Source organism: Gossypium hirsutum, chromosome D12 (assembly GCF_007990345.1).
Source record: "Gossypium hirsutum isolate 1008001.06 chromosome D12, Gossypium_hirsutum_v2.1, whole genome shotgun sequence".
NCBI classification, from domain to species: Eukaryota; Viridiplantae; Streptophyta; class Magnoliopsida; order Malvales; family Malvaceae; genus Gossypium; species Gossypium hirsutum.
The window spans coordinates 60505236-60519762 of NC_053448.1; the positions used below are offsets into that span (position 1 = coordinate 60505236).

The 14527-nt window shown below is 31.7% G+C and overlaps 2 protein-coding genes across 2 annotated transcripts; both read right to left on the minus strand.

Annotated features, from left to right (window-relative positions):
- Positions 1-1764: 1764 nt before the first annotated feature.
- Positions 1765-4362, minus strand: LOC107947224 (pentatricopeptide repeat-containing protein At2g13600). Its single transcript, XM_016881800.2, has one exon. It carries the CDS (start codon positions 4275-4277, stop codon positions 1797-1799), a length of 2481 nt encoding a protein of 826 aa, XP_016737289.2. The 5' UTR covers positions 4278-4362; the 3' UTR covers positions 1765-1796.
- A 1847-nt stretch (positions 4363-6209) lies between these two features.
- Positions 6210-7476, minus strand: LOC107947225 (dof zinc finger protein DOF3.7). Its single transcript, XM_016881801.2, has 2 exons — positions 7268-7476; positions 6210-7005 (listed from the first exon to the last, which is right to left on the minus strand). The coding sequence occupies exons 1-2, from the start codon at positions 7289-7291 to the stop codon at positions 6376-6378; spliced, it is 654 nt and encodes a 217-aa protein (XP_016737290.1). The 5' UTR covers positions 7292-7476; the 3' UTR covers positions 6210-6375.
- Between the last annotated feature and the right edge of the window lie 7051 nt (positions 7477-14527).

Consider the following 14527-nt stretch of genomic DNA (forward strand, 5'->3'; position numbering starts at 1 on the left):
GTAAAGACCCTTTGATATAAGAATCTGTATCTATATCTACTAAATTCAACGGTTTTGCATAAAAAGAAAGTAAATAAATAAACTAAAAAAAACAAACAAATGAAAGAAGGGGGAAAGGGGGGGAAATGAGGGACATCTTAATGAGATCTTAATCTTAAGACACAAAAGGGGATATGGTAAAATTGGTAGACGCTATGGACTTAATTAGATTGAGCCTTGGTATGGAAACCTACTAAGGGTGGGTTTGGATGGGCGGTGCATTTACCTGCGGTTAGTGTAAAAACAGCGGTGGCGGTGAGATTAGATACTGTAGCGATACTGTAACGTGAGACAAAAAGTAAGTTAAACACACCGCACCGCACCCAATCGCCCATCCAAACCCACCCTAAGTGATAACTTTCAAATCCTAAGCCAAATCCTATTATTTTATTATTTTACGAAAATAAACATGAATAAAGGTTCAACAAGCGAGAATAATAAAAAAAGAAAAGGATAGGTGGAGAGACTCAATGGAAGTTATTCTAACAAATGGGATTGACTGTTGGTAAAGGAATTCTTAAATCAAATTTCAAAACTCTAGAAAGGATGCAAGATATACCTATTTTTTGTAGGTATACTAATGAAAAACTATCTCAAAAAAGACGAACCGAACCCGTATTTTTTTATTTCTATTATATGCAAAATCAATTTATATTTATATGAAAATATGAAAAATAAAAAGAATTGTTGTGAATCGATTCCAAGTTGAAGAAAGAATCGAATAGAATAGTCATTAATCAAATCATTCACTCCATAGTTTGATAAATCTTTTGAAAAACTGATTAATCGGACAAGAATAAAGATACAGTCCCATTCTACATGTCAATATTAATACCGACAACAATAAAATTTATAGTAAGAGAAAAATCTGTCGACTTTAAAAATCGTGAGGGTTCAAGTCCCTCTATCCCTAACCCTAAAAAACCTGTTTGCTGTCTATTTATTTTATTTTACGCTCTTTGTTAGTGGTTCAAAGTTTCTTATGTTTCTCATTCATCCTAAAAAAATTTGTATTAACATCAATCTGATAAAAAATAGATAAATAGATAAATTCCTATTCTTGGCTAAAGTTAAATTCACAAAGAAACATCCTGAAAATTGGGAAGAAAGCTACAATTAGAGGCAATCCACTAAACGATAACAGGCTAAAGTTTGTTTACCACCATAACTGCTGCTATCAAAACTTTGCTGCAAATGCCTTAGCATATCATACGCCCTAGATGAAACCCATCGCAGATAATTGCCGGAAGTAGATGGAATCGTACTGTCCAAATGAAGCGCCCTTTCAACCTCCTCTTTCTCACCATCATCAACATCATCATCATTACTGCCACAACCATCTTCTTCTTCTCTTCTCTCATCCCCACCGTTGAATTCACATTTACAATCAACAACTCGACTCAATCTCTCTTTAGGCATCACATTGAAGAAAGACGACAAGCGAGAAAGATGCGCATTGGTGGCAATGGAAAACTTTTATGTATTTTTATATATTTAAATTTGTATATATTTTTATAACTTTTTTTAAAAATAATTTGAAATATCAAATTATGACATCAGCATTACCACATGTCACTAATTAAAAAAACATGTACTTAGCTTAACACCGTTACAAAAAAGTATCAAAAGTCTTGACCGAATGAAAATTCGGTACCAATTTGAGACAAAAAAAAAAACTATAAGTACCAACTTAGAGAAAAGTGACAAATCCAGGGGCTAAATGAGTATTTAAGCCAGTGCAAAAAAGTTCCATTAATTTACAATGCCATTGTTTTCATGTGGAGGGTTAGTTTATCCAATGTAGCATAGATTTCCTCTGTTCTCTTATGAGACTTATCGTATGCAAGAAATACGTGAACATCATCCCTGTCTTCTATCCAACTACATCCTGGGATCTTATACATCCCAATGTCTTTAATTTTTTGTCTTGTTCTTGCTAGATCAGACCATTTTCCAGCATAAGCATATAAGTTTGCCAAAAGTACATAGTTCGCGGTATTATTCGTTTCCAACGCTACAAGTCTCTCGGCTGCGACTTCTCCCAACTCGATGTTGTCATGAATAACACAGCCGCTAAGCAAGGCACCCCACATCACTGAATCAACTTCCACCGGAACGCTCTTGATTAGTTCATAAGCTTCATTAAGCTGACCAGCTCGACTAAGCAGATCAATCATGCATGTATAGTGTTTTATAGTGGGTTTGACATCATAGTGCTGCATCAGATTGAATAATTCCCGGCCCATCTCGACTGACCCAACGTGAACACATGAAAGAGCTGAAAGGAAAGTGACATGATCAGGCCTACAGCCATTTGTTATCATTCTTCTAAACAGAGCAATTCCATCCTCCCCGTGTCCATGCATGGCATATGCTGTTAGCATAGCATTGTGGGACACCAAATTTGGGTCTAAGATTCTATTATATGCTAGTACTGCATGATGTATACTCCCACATTTGGCATACATATCCACAAGTGCTGCCCCTATGTAGACGTCAGCATCATAACCACATCGAACTGAATGTGCATGAACCTGCTTTCCCCGCTCGATGGTGGCTGACCTTGAACAAGCAGGTAAAACTATTCCAATAGTGTAAATGTCAGGCTTTATATTTGAAATCTGCATTTCAGAGAACAATTGCATGGCTTTATCATGGTGGTCATTTTCCACATGACCTGCAATGATACCGTTCCACGTATAAACATTGGGCTCGAAACCATCTTCTTTCATTTTTGTAAGCAGATGCTGAAGGTCTTCGATCTGATTGCAGCGGGAATAGCCAGATATCAGAGCATTCCACGTTGATGTATCACGCTCGCTCACTTCATTGAAAGCAATTTGTGCAGCCATTATGTCTTGACATTTACAGTACATTTCTACCAAAGCTCCCCCAACAAAGGTATTATATTGCAGGCCTCTAATAATGGCTTGAGAGTGTATCTCTTTCCCGAGTCTCAAAGAAGACGTATCCGTACAAGCAGTAAGAACACTCCCTAGAGTGAAAGAATTGGGTTCGATCCCATCTTCTGTAAGAACATGTTTAAATAAGTTCAAAGCTTCATCAAACAGGGAATTATTTACATATCCAGATATCATCGAGTTCCACGAAATTATATCTTTCTTGATAGCCATTGTCCTCATCTGATCGAATAGCTCCTTGGCCTTGGAGACATTACCATTTTCACAATACCCAACAATCATTGTATTACAAGAGACCACATTTTTCAGTGAGAACTTCGAAAACAATTGGAAAGCACTCATCATATCACCACACTTCCTATACACATCAATTAACCCATTGACAACAATGGGGTTAGACATTAACCTATGCCTCGTGATATATCCATGAAATTCTTTGCCAAGGTTCAGCTTCTGTAATCTAGCAAAAGCTGGAAGAACACTTGCTAGAGTTTGTGCGTTTGGTTCAATGCCTTCTCTGACCATTCTAAACAACATCTCAATGGCTTCTTCATCATATCCATTTTGCGAGAAACCCCCAATGATTGCACTCCAAGAAACAAGATTTGGTCTAGAATTTTCGCACAAAGACATTGTTTCGAAAAAACCCAATGCTTCGAACACCTTTCCATTGATAGCACAAGCGGTAACAATAGCATTCCATGACACACGATCTTTTTCAGGCATTGTCTCCAACACCTTCTTAGCATCGTCCAAGCTTCCACATTTACCATACATATCAATCAAAGCATTACCTACATAAATATTAGAAACAAACCGATATTTAATCAAAATCCCATGCAATTGTCTTCCTAATTCCACGTTACCAAGGCCACTACAAATTTGTAACACAACGGGAAACACGAAAAAGTCCAATAAAATATCGTCGAACTGTAGTTTATCGAACAGACAAAAAGCTTCTTCAAAAAGCCCGTTGTCAACATACAAGCTAATCACAGCTGTCCAAGAATACAAGTTTCTCTTCGTCATTTTATCGAACAACAAATCCGCATCACCCAAACAACCAAACCTTCCATACATTTGGAGCAACTTGGTGTCCACAAACTCCTGCCCGGAAAACCCAGTTTTAAAAGTATGAGCATGGACCTGTTTCCCAAGTCTGGGGTTATTGCAAGATTCGAGAATTGAAGCATAGGTGCTTGAACTTACTGGTTTATCAAACAAGGAAAGGGTGTTGGGCATGTGAGAGTGAGGTTTGGGAAGGTTTTGGTTCAGTGGTGGTGGGATGGCGATGGGTTCCAACACTTGAGAAATCATAGTATTATTTTGGGTGTGGGCGGCAGGCCAGTAGCCAGCTCAAGTACCAGAAACGGAAAACAAGGGAAATTGCTAACATGTGCAGTAATAGTAACAAATGACAAGGTGCCCCCAATAATAACGCTGTCACTGTCAGGTGTGAATTCATCGGGTAAATTACTAAAAAAAGCTCTCTCTTTTTTAAATTTATTTGAAATGGGCCCTTTATGTAATTCTTTACCGGAATGGTCCGTTTTTCGCGAAATCGCGTCTACGTCAGCGCGATGTCAGGGTACGCGCCAGGAAATCGCGTTCACGTTAGCGCGATTTGCTGACATGGACACAAATCGCGCCCCCTAGGACGCGATTTGCTGACGTGACATGAACAGTTTATGTTTTTTAGCTTGGAAAACTTTGAAAGGCCATAACTTTTCGCTCGGTTTGTCAGCGCGTAGATCTCGAAAATTTATTCGAAATCAAAAAAAAATCGTCTCAATCGGACAATCGAGCGAAAAGTTATGGCATTTCAAAGTTTTCCAAGCTAAAAAACATAAACTGTTCATGCCACGTCAGCAAATCGCGTCCTAGGGGGCGCGATTTGTGTCCATGTCAGCAAATCGCGCTGATGTGGACGCGATTTCCTGGCGCGTACCCTGACATCGCGCTAACGTGGACGCGATTTCGCGGAAAACAGACCATTCCGATAAATAATTACATAAAGGGCCCATTTCAGTAAATTTAAAAAAAAAAAAGGATTTTTTGGTAAATTGCCAGAATTCATCTTAGAAAGGATAATTTCTGGGTCAGTTTGGTTACAGGGACGCCATGCCCTAAATTATGCTTTAATAATTTTAATTTCTATATTTTTTATATTCTTAAATTTTAGTATCACTTTAAATGGTAGCAATTAAATCCGTTTTTATTAATTTTTTTATTAATCACGTATTATATATAAGTTGTAAATTTAATTATTTTTAATTTTTATACTTTTTTTTTTAATTTTAAATTTCAATTCTATTTCAAACCGCAATTATTAAACCCATTAACTAAAGAAAAATATCGGGGATGGTTGAAAATGTTGCCCATCTCTTTCCCAATTACATGACATTGAAACAAAGCCAATCGACCCCAATGAATTAAAAAAAGAAAAGAAACACACTGTATTACACACCATGAGAGAAAAGTTATGTAATAAGTTTATAATATAAAATTAAATATTGTTTTGATTAAATTGGTAATGTTAAAAAATAGTGAATATAAAGATATTTTTGGTTTAAATTTTTTTTTTATTTTCATAGATGTTATATAAAAAATAAAAATATTCTCATAAAAATATTTATTATTTTATATAAATAATAAAATTTGATAAATTCATAATTAAATTGAAATTTAATTCATACATGACATCAATCTATTCGAAATTTTAAAGAATAAAATACATATAAAAGATAAAATATCATAAATATAATTTTATCTTTTAATACCTAAGGTCTACAAATATTCTCAGTGTACACAATATTATTCTATAATATATAGGAATGATAGAATCTTTAGAACAATCTTTGAAAGATATTGCTTGGGTGGAGATTATATTATTATTATTATTATTATTATTATTTATTCAGCACAGTTTCCAAGCAGAATGTTTTTGCAAAGGTCCAATTTCAAATAAAATATTTATATAATGAAATATGAGAATCAAAATTAATAATAATATATATTATAATCATATTTATTTTTTTGACATAATATTTAAAATTACCTATAATTTTTCCTCGTTTCTAACGTATACATAAAAAATTAATCCGTTTTAAAACACTCAAGTGTTATTAAATGTTTTTAAATGAAAAAATATGGACTAACAATGCAACCGCCCAAAAAAATTCAACCAAATACTAATCTGTTCATAAAACACATATGATCGAATAACCAAAAATCAAAATGCAGCAAAAGTGGTTCAAATTTGAGAGTTATTATTGAGAGATTATCTGAATACAAGTCCGGGCCCTAACTCAAACATCAAACTAGGTTGTCATTAGTGTCACTGATCTTGTAAGAAAAAGAAAACCCTACTTCTTCCTCTTTAACCATGTTAATATTAACGTAGGCTGTTTTCATTTCAACAATGTCCAGTAGATTCTCCCTGTTCTTTGTCCTCATCCAATTCGTTCATAGTGTTCATTGGAACCTGCTTCGATTCCTCCTTTACAGGAAACAAAAGCCTTTCACCATTTTCTTCTACCCCTTGATGATTCTCATCATAACCAGTTCCAAATCCATCACTAGAAAATTTTAGACCGGGGTCTAGAACTGGGAACCCACTTGAGTATATTCCGGTGTTGGCACCACCAATCTCCGGCATAAAGGGCAACCTTTGCGAGCTATTGTAAGCCTGAGCTGGTACTACTGGTGGATATGCTAGGTTAATGACTTGATGATGATCACCTTCATGGATCTTAGGGTTTTGATGAGTCAAATGATCATCATCAAGCTTCTTTGATGATGATGTCTTGTTCTTCCTTGAACCACCACCAACGGGAACATTCCTTAAGGAACCACCATGGGTCCAATACCTTCTACAAGTCTTACAGAAGTATCTTGGCTGAGAAAGGCTGTAGTTGTTATAATAACAAAACTTGGTGTTTGTTGAATTGCACCTTGGACAGTTCAAATTAGCTTCACCTTTTTGAACCCTAGCTGAAGATCTTGAGTATTCTCCTATGGCCATGGGCTTAGTTACCCCAATTCCCTGGAAATACATGAGTACTTCATCATCATCATCATCATCATCATCATCATCATAATAATAGTAACTTTTATCATTTCAACTATTAGTGGGACTGAACTGAACTCAAACAAGAATCATCTCAAGGCTAAAAAAAGGTGAAACTTTAAAGCTAGTTATCCATGAGAAAAGGGGAAAAAGAAAAGAACTCAAGACCCAAAGCCATATATATAATGATGAATTCATATGAAAAACAACAAAAATTAAAGAAGACCCTTCACTTTACCTGTTCCCATTGAGTGGCCTCCATGGATTAAGAACTGAGAAATAAAAAGGTGATTAGCCTTTGGCAATCCCCTGCTGATCTTAAAAGCCAAAAGAAAAAACTATATAAATAAAAGGACGAAAAAGACTATATGGCTACTATAAAATGAAAGAAAGGGGGCATTTGAAACAGGGACTATTTCGTCTTTGTGTTGTTATTTCATTATCATAAGAAATAACAATGGCTACAGTCTTAAAGTCTAAAAATATGGAAACTTCGAATATATACCTGATTTTTGAAGGTCTTCTTTTAAATTGTGAAAGAGGAAAAGGACAAGTTTAGGTACAAGTGATGATCGGTTTGTTCCAAATTTTATAGATAAAAAAATCATTGACATTGAACCCAGCAAAAGTTATAGGACCGACTTACCTCATTGAAATCGACATTAATTCAATTCAATCATCTATTAATGAATTATTCTTTCCAAAAAAAAAAAACTTTCAAAAAGTTATTACAATATTTATATGTTTTTAAATATGGATAAATTATATTCGGTGTCACTAAACTATTAGTAAGTTTACGTTTTAGTCACTTAATTTTAAAAAGTTATAAAATGGTCTGAACTACTCGAAAGTTTTCATTTAAGTAATTGGGCTGTGAAAATCGTTGTTGTATCGCTTTCTCTCTTCGCACCGCCTACACCAACCAAAAGTTTTTCCAATTATCTTCTAAAGTTCAAACAACTTTTAACGTCACAAATATGTGAATCAAAATCCAAACAACTTTCTTTTTTGATTTCCTACACTGACAATCGAATCGGCTTGGATCTAATGTATATTCTTTTACTAGTCAATGTGTACTAATCCACCGTACCGGTCATCAAATCGTCAATTGAAGTTCGCTAACGAAACCTTTTTTAAGAAAAGAAAACTTAACACCTGATAACTTTTAAATAGTTTAGTGACTTAAATGAAATTTTTAAAAAAATTTAGTAACCATTTTATAACTTTTTAAAATTAAGAAACTAAAACATAAATTTATTAACAGTTCGGTGATCTTAGATTTAGTTTATTCTATATATATATTAATATTTATTCAAATCCAATTATTAAATTATTATCCAATTAAACTCATATCTTCAATAAATTGCATATATTAAACTTACAGCAGATTTGTTTTCCCAGGAACCGGTGGATTTCACATTCACTTGCATTGAAGCTTTAATCCAGTCCGAGCCCAGATAGTGTGATGAGATTAGCATTGTAAATTGGGTGGGTTAGATTGTTTTAGATTTGAATAAATTTAGATACTATCCATCTGGGTTTTCTCAAATAAATTTTAGGTTTAAATTACTTTCAAGTTTTGATTTTTATAAGTTTGAAATTTTAGAGTTATTATTATTTTAGGGTTGAATCAGTTTGAGTTTGGATCATCGACTTGTTAAATGTATACTAAATGTCAGAGTACATTTTGTCCCCTTAAAAAAGAGTTAGTCTCTGTACATTAGATTGAAGAGAAAATTGATCCTCATGTTGAAATACAGAGATTATTTTTTAACAGTAGAAATGGATGAAATTTTTAATAGAAAGATCAAATTACTCTTTCATCTTTGAGCAAAAGGAACAAAATATTATTCAACTTCTAGTATAAAGGCTTGCCTGAATTTAAACAAATTAAAATTCGATAAATTAAAACGAGACCGCGAGAGAAGTCCAAATTCAAATACCCTCACTAGTCCAAGTTCAAAGCCCATTTTATGTGCCCTCTGTGACTGTCGTGGGCTTAAAGGGAAAGTTGAAGAGTTCATGTAGAAATGGGCCATAATTGATAAGTGTATTATCTCATAATATGTTGATTTCAATGAAACTTGGGTATTAATGGTAGATGTGGAAGTATTTTCATTACGCACAATATTAATCTTTAAATCTCGTCAAATATGAAATTTCTATACATTTCGAGAAAGTTTCAAATGATGACAGTACTGTGTATCTCCCTCTCAACCAACACAGATTTCAAAACATTATGAGTTTTGATTAAACCACTTATGGACCACCCTATTGGTTCAGATTTCAAAAACACAAGGAAAAAAAGGGTTTGTGTTTATTCTAGTAGGGTGGTCCAAAATGTAAGCCTTTTGTAATAAATTGTACAGCGAAAGCACAAAATAAGCATTAGGAGTGTGAGTGGAGAGGTGTCTGTCGTCAGATTAGAATCAGATGAACAGCCACAAGAGAGGTGGTCCGATTTTCATCACCGTTGTTAAGCTGCCATCGGATGAAACCCCACAATAAAAGGCGGTGGTCCCTCCTTCACTGTTTCATTGTTTTAATATGCTGTGAACCGGGAAATTTTTACCTGCTTCTAGGTAACGTCTTAGGTATGTTTTATTGTTTTAATTGCTTGTAATTATTGGGTGTAATTTTGAGTAATAACGTAATTAATTATATTGAAATTTAAATTTTTTATACATAATTTTTTATAAGTTATAAAAATTATATTATAAACATAAATACATATATCATAGAAAAAGATTTCTTATATTCTAAATCCAAAAAATATTATAAAAATATTTTATATATTTTTAAAATTATATTATTTAAATCTTAAAAAAATTAACATTATAGTCAACATATTATAAAAGAGTTATTATCTATTTATTTATAAAAAGCTGCGATCAAGTATGAACATAACTTATTTATGTATCCATACTATATATTATATTCATAAAAAATATTATAATTTTGTTCCATAACTTATTTATAAAAAACAATTTTCTAAAGTTGTAGAAATTTTATACTATCTATATGAAAGTTTTGAAAATTTATAATTTTTTTTAAAGATTATATGTTATGAATTTTATATTATTTTTATAAAAAATGAATTTGACCTAGCATAAGTTTTTCTCCGAATTAAGTTTATATAAGTTTTTATAATTAAAGTTACAAACTATTTGGACTATGAACTTAAATATTATAAGGTTGATGTTAATTATATAAATAGAAAATTTTTTTGCACTATATTGTAGGGTATGATACCATTCTCTCAAATGGTGCCAGACACAAGCACCATAGACAACTCGCGAACTCTTTAATTTCAAACATATGAGGCTTCGAAATGTGGTTGATAAGACAATTGTTGTTTTTAAAAAAAAATTATCATATTAACAATGTCACCTTAGTATATCATAAAAATCAAGGTTGGATCTTATTAACATGATGTATATTTCATAACTTCAATCACAAGGGGAATTCAAGACAACTCATACTTCGTAGAGTACATGAGAGAATGAGATAATAATAATTTTAATGATGTGGATTCAAATTCAGATGATGATGAACTTAGTTAATGATCGACATACAATGATAAGAAGTATATGTTAAATATTAAAAAGGGAATAACCTAACCAATATGCAATAGAAAAAATAGATAAAATTGCATATGATGTTTACTTTTCTTGCTATTCTTATTAGTAAACGTATTATCGACTACTTTTTTAGACTAACATAACATATATGATGATTTGATTTTAATTTTTACTTGGTTAGAAATTATTTTTATCATACTATTTTTTTATAGTAATTAATATTTTAAAAAATATAAATTTTATAAATGTGTAATTATAACTTGTATTACTAAACATGACATAAAGATTTAAGAATTAATTACATTTTGTTAACCTTTATAATTATAATAAAAAATAATTACTATCTTAATAATTAGACTTTCATTCAATTACTCTATTTTGTCCAAAAAAACCTTAGTTTTTCTTTCGGTGTTGTAAGATCTAGACAAAGGCGAGCATATATTCGAAATTCGTACTATTTTTTGTAAAGTACAAAATATAATGTTGTTGCATTACAACTAGGAATCGAAGGAAAAGAAGAGCTTAAATATGAAATTATATATATCACAAGAAGATTTTGTTTTTTAAGAACAAATTTTGTAGCATTTTTTTTATTTCAGAGATAAATATAAAAAATAAAGATAAACTTTAGTTTGATGCAAGTACGTATATTAAGATTTGGTTGTGATTTAAATGTACATATTAAAATTTGATTTTAATTCAATTATACATATTGAAAGAAATAAATATATCTATTTATTTTCATATTGGATTAAAATAGTTGCTTGTGTATGCAATACATTGTTGAGGGGGTCGTCTTTTTGTTAGAAGTTTTAGAAGTGTCGTTCGTCAGGCAATTGACCAATCTCCCAACAACCGAATGGATTGTCCCTTAGGGGTGTCATCCCTCGTACTTTGTCGAGAGCTAGTGTGTCGTATGGCTATCCTAAAGGCCTGGTTCATAGAGTTGAGAGCATTTTAACCATACGTGAGCATCTCATCATTGGTGGGGTTCGACCCCCTAATCTATGGTATATAGGTCACTTGTTGAGGAAGTTGGTACCACTTAATCTACAAGATAAGAGTCAAAATTAACATATTTTAGCCCCATTCTTAGTGCATTTTTGGGTGGTTATGTGGTGCTACTTGTTAATTACATACTCCTAATCCTTTATATTCATGTTTTGATACTTAATAAAGCACTTGAGAGCAATAGAGTGAAAAACGGGTGAAAATTAGAACATTGGAGCAGTCCAGAAGCTAAACAAGTGCAATAGAGATTTACACGTGCAAACCACACGGCCGTGTGACTCAAACAGGTGTGTGGATTTCACAAACCGTGTGCGTTCACAACTAGAAGTGACGATTTTTAGGGTTTTTTTTTGTTTGCACTTGGAGAAGGTATAAAAATGGGAATACAATAGGAGGAAAGTAGCCGTAATAGGATAGCAAAAAGTTACCCAAAGAACACCATTGAAGCCGATTTCCAAGCAATTTGCCATCAATATTCGAGAGTCCAAGCTGATTTTTGAGGGAGTTATCATGAATTTCTTTTATTTTAATGGTTATATTGTATTTTTGGTGTTCATTCTTGCAATTATGGACTAATTCTCTTAATACTTAGGGGAGATGAACCCTAGGATGGATTCTATTTTTTTATTTCTAGTTTTATGCAATAAAATCTTAGTTTATTTGTTTTCAATTTTCAATAGATTCAATTGAATGGAGTTGCATACAATCATAAAAATAGAACGACATAAACTCTCTAGGGGACAATACCTTCAATTATTGAGAGATCAATCGATTACCTGATAAACGATACTTCAAAGATTTCTCTATTAATTAAATGGTATAATTACCATCATTTCTTTTATAGGGATTAACCAAGCGCTTTCACTCCATAAATCATTGAACAAAGGGAAAGGTAAAAAATCCCCTCATGATCAATAGTCGCATACCCTAAACTTAAATTAAAAAAAAAACCCCACCATCCATGCAGAGAGAGAAGTGGATTCAGCGGCCTACCCCACCACCAGCAACTTGTTTGGTGGGAACTGTCTGAAGCCATGACATAACATTCAAATGGACAGCTTTTTCTTCTTTAATTTCTTTCTATGGTATTTGGTGCCATAGATTTTAGTTTTCCAAGATTTATGAATATGCATCCGTAGTACTATACACTGGGTGATGAGCCCCATCATCACATTTATCTAAATTTCTATATCACTATCACAAATCACTCATCCTTACCTGCCCTTCTTCATTTTCTTTTTCCTTTTTTCAGTTTGAATTTTAAGTTTTTTCTGCCCTAAATGGCTCTGTTAGTTAGTTGCAGTAATTTATTTCTTCATTTTATACCAAGCGCTTCTCTCAATATTGATCTTGGATGGACTCTATTTAAACATACATATCAACACTGTAAATTATAATTTCTGGACAAAATAACATTTAGTAATTGAAATTGGTAATATTTTTATTTTAGTCCTTAATTTTTTATCTATTTAATTTTAAAGTTTGACAGGTTTTCTCACTTTGATCATTAAACTTGAGTTCTATTAAGGCATAATGACGTGACACAATATTAAAGTATCACATCATCATTTGAAATTTTTTTTAAAAATCAAGAAAAAAATTATGATCTCTTAATTTTGTCTTTTTAGATTTTATAAAAAAAATTTAAATTTATAAGTGATAACATGGCACAATCTAAAAATGCCATACCATCACTATTTTAATAGAAATTAAGTTCATAAGCTAAATTGAAAACAAAAAAAAGTTGTTAAGCGTCAAGATTAAGTGGACCTCCAAAAAAATCAAGAATCAAATAAAGAAAATTTATCAATTTTTATTGATTAAATGTTATTTTATCCCTTTAAAAAATAAATACTGTAACATATCAACAATTACCATGACAATATATAAAATATTATTTTAAACTTAAACAAATCATTTAAAATATATTACTAAAAAATATTATTAGGATTTGTTAATTCATCTAAACTAGAATTATTCATGGTCAGCCCTGATTTAGGTTAAGCACTAACATAACTTTAGATTCGATCGTTAGGTTTGAGCCTGACTTAAAAAATAAACATAAATTTTATTTAAGTTTGGGTTGAATAAAAATATTAAAATTCAAGTTCGGCTCAGTCTGTCAGTATTATTTAAAAAAATATTTTTAAATATATAATATATAAAATATACTAAAAATATTAAAATAAATATTTCTCAAAAAATTAAAAATAAAATTTTTTAAAAAATATTTATACTTAAATAACACAAGTGCAACTTAACAAACAAATACCTCTAAAATAATAGCAAAATTAACAATAAAATAAAGTGTTATACAATATTTAATATAGCAACAACATAATAATGAAATGGTAACAAAACAGTGAGAAAACAACATCAAAACAACAAAGTTTCTTTTATTGCAAATTCAAGCCGGACTGATTCCGGGCCAAAAAACCTTACCCGATACCTGGCCCATTTTTTAATCTGACCTTATTTTTTTTATCAAAATTCATTTTTCTAGTAATATTTCTACCTAAACTCTCTCATTTTTTGAACAAACCTTCAAACCGAACCACATGGCTTGACCATGGAGAACTCTAATCTTAACTTAAAGGGAATATACGAAATTACAAATAATGAATGGAATTTTTTTTAGAATCATGAATATGAATTATTATAACCTAATCGTGAAATATCTATATTTTAATTATTGAGGTAAGAAAATTTATAATAATTAATACATGCATATATTAAGAAGGGAATATCAAATATCTATAATATACAAATATATATTATTCACCTTTAACCTAAGAGCTTTTTTAATGTCTATAATTATTGTAAGAGGAACTTTCCAGCAGCCCAAAGAAAAAAAAAATATTCGTACGTGGAAAGGAAAAAAGAAAATTATATTCTTATGGAAACAG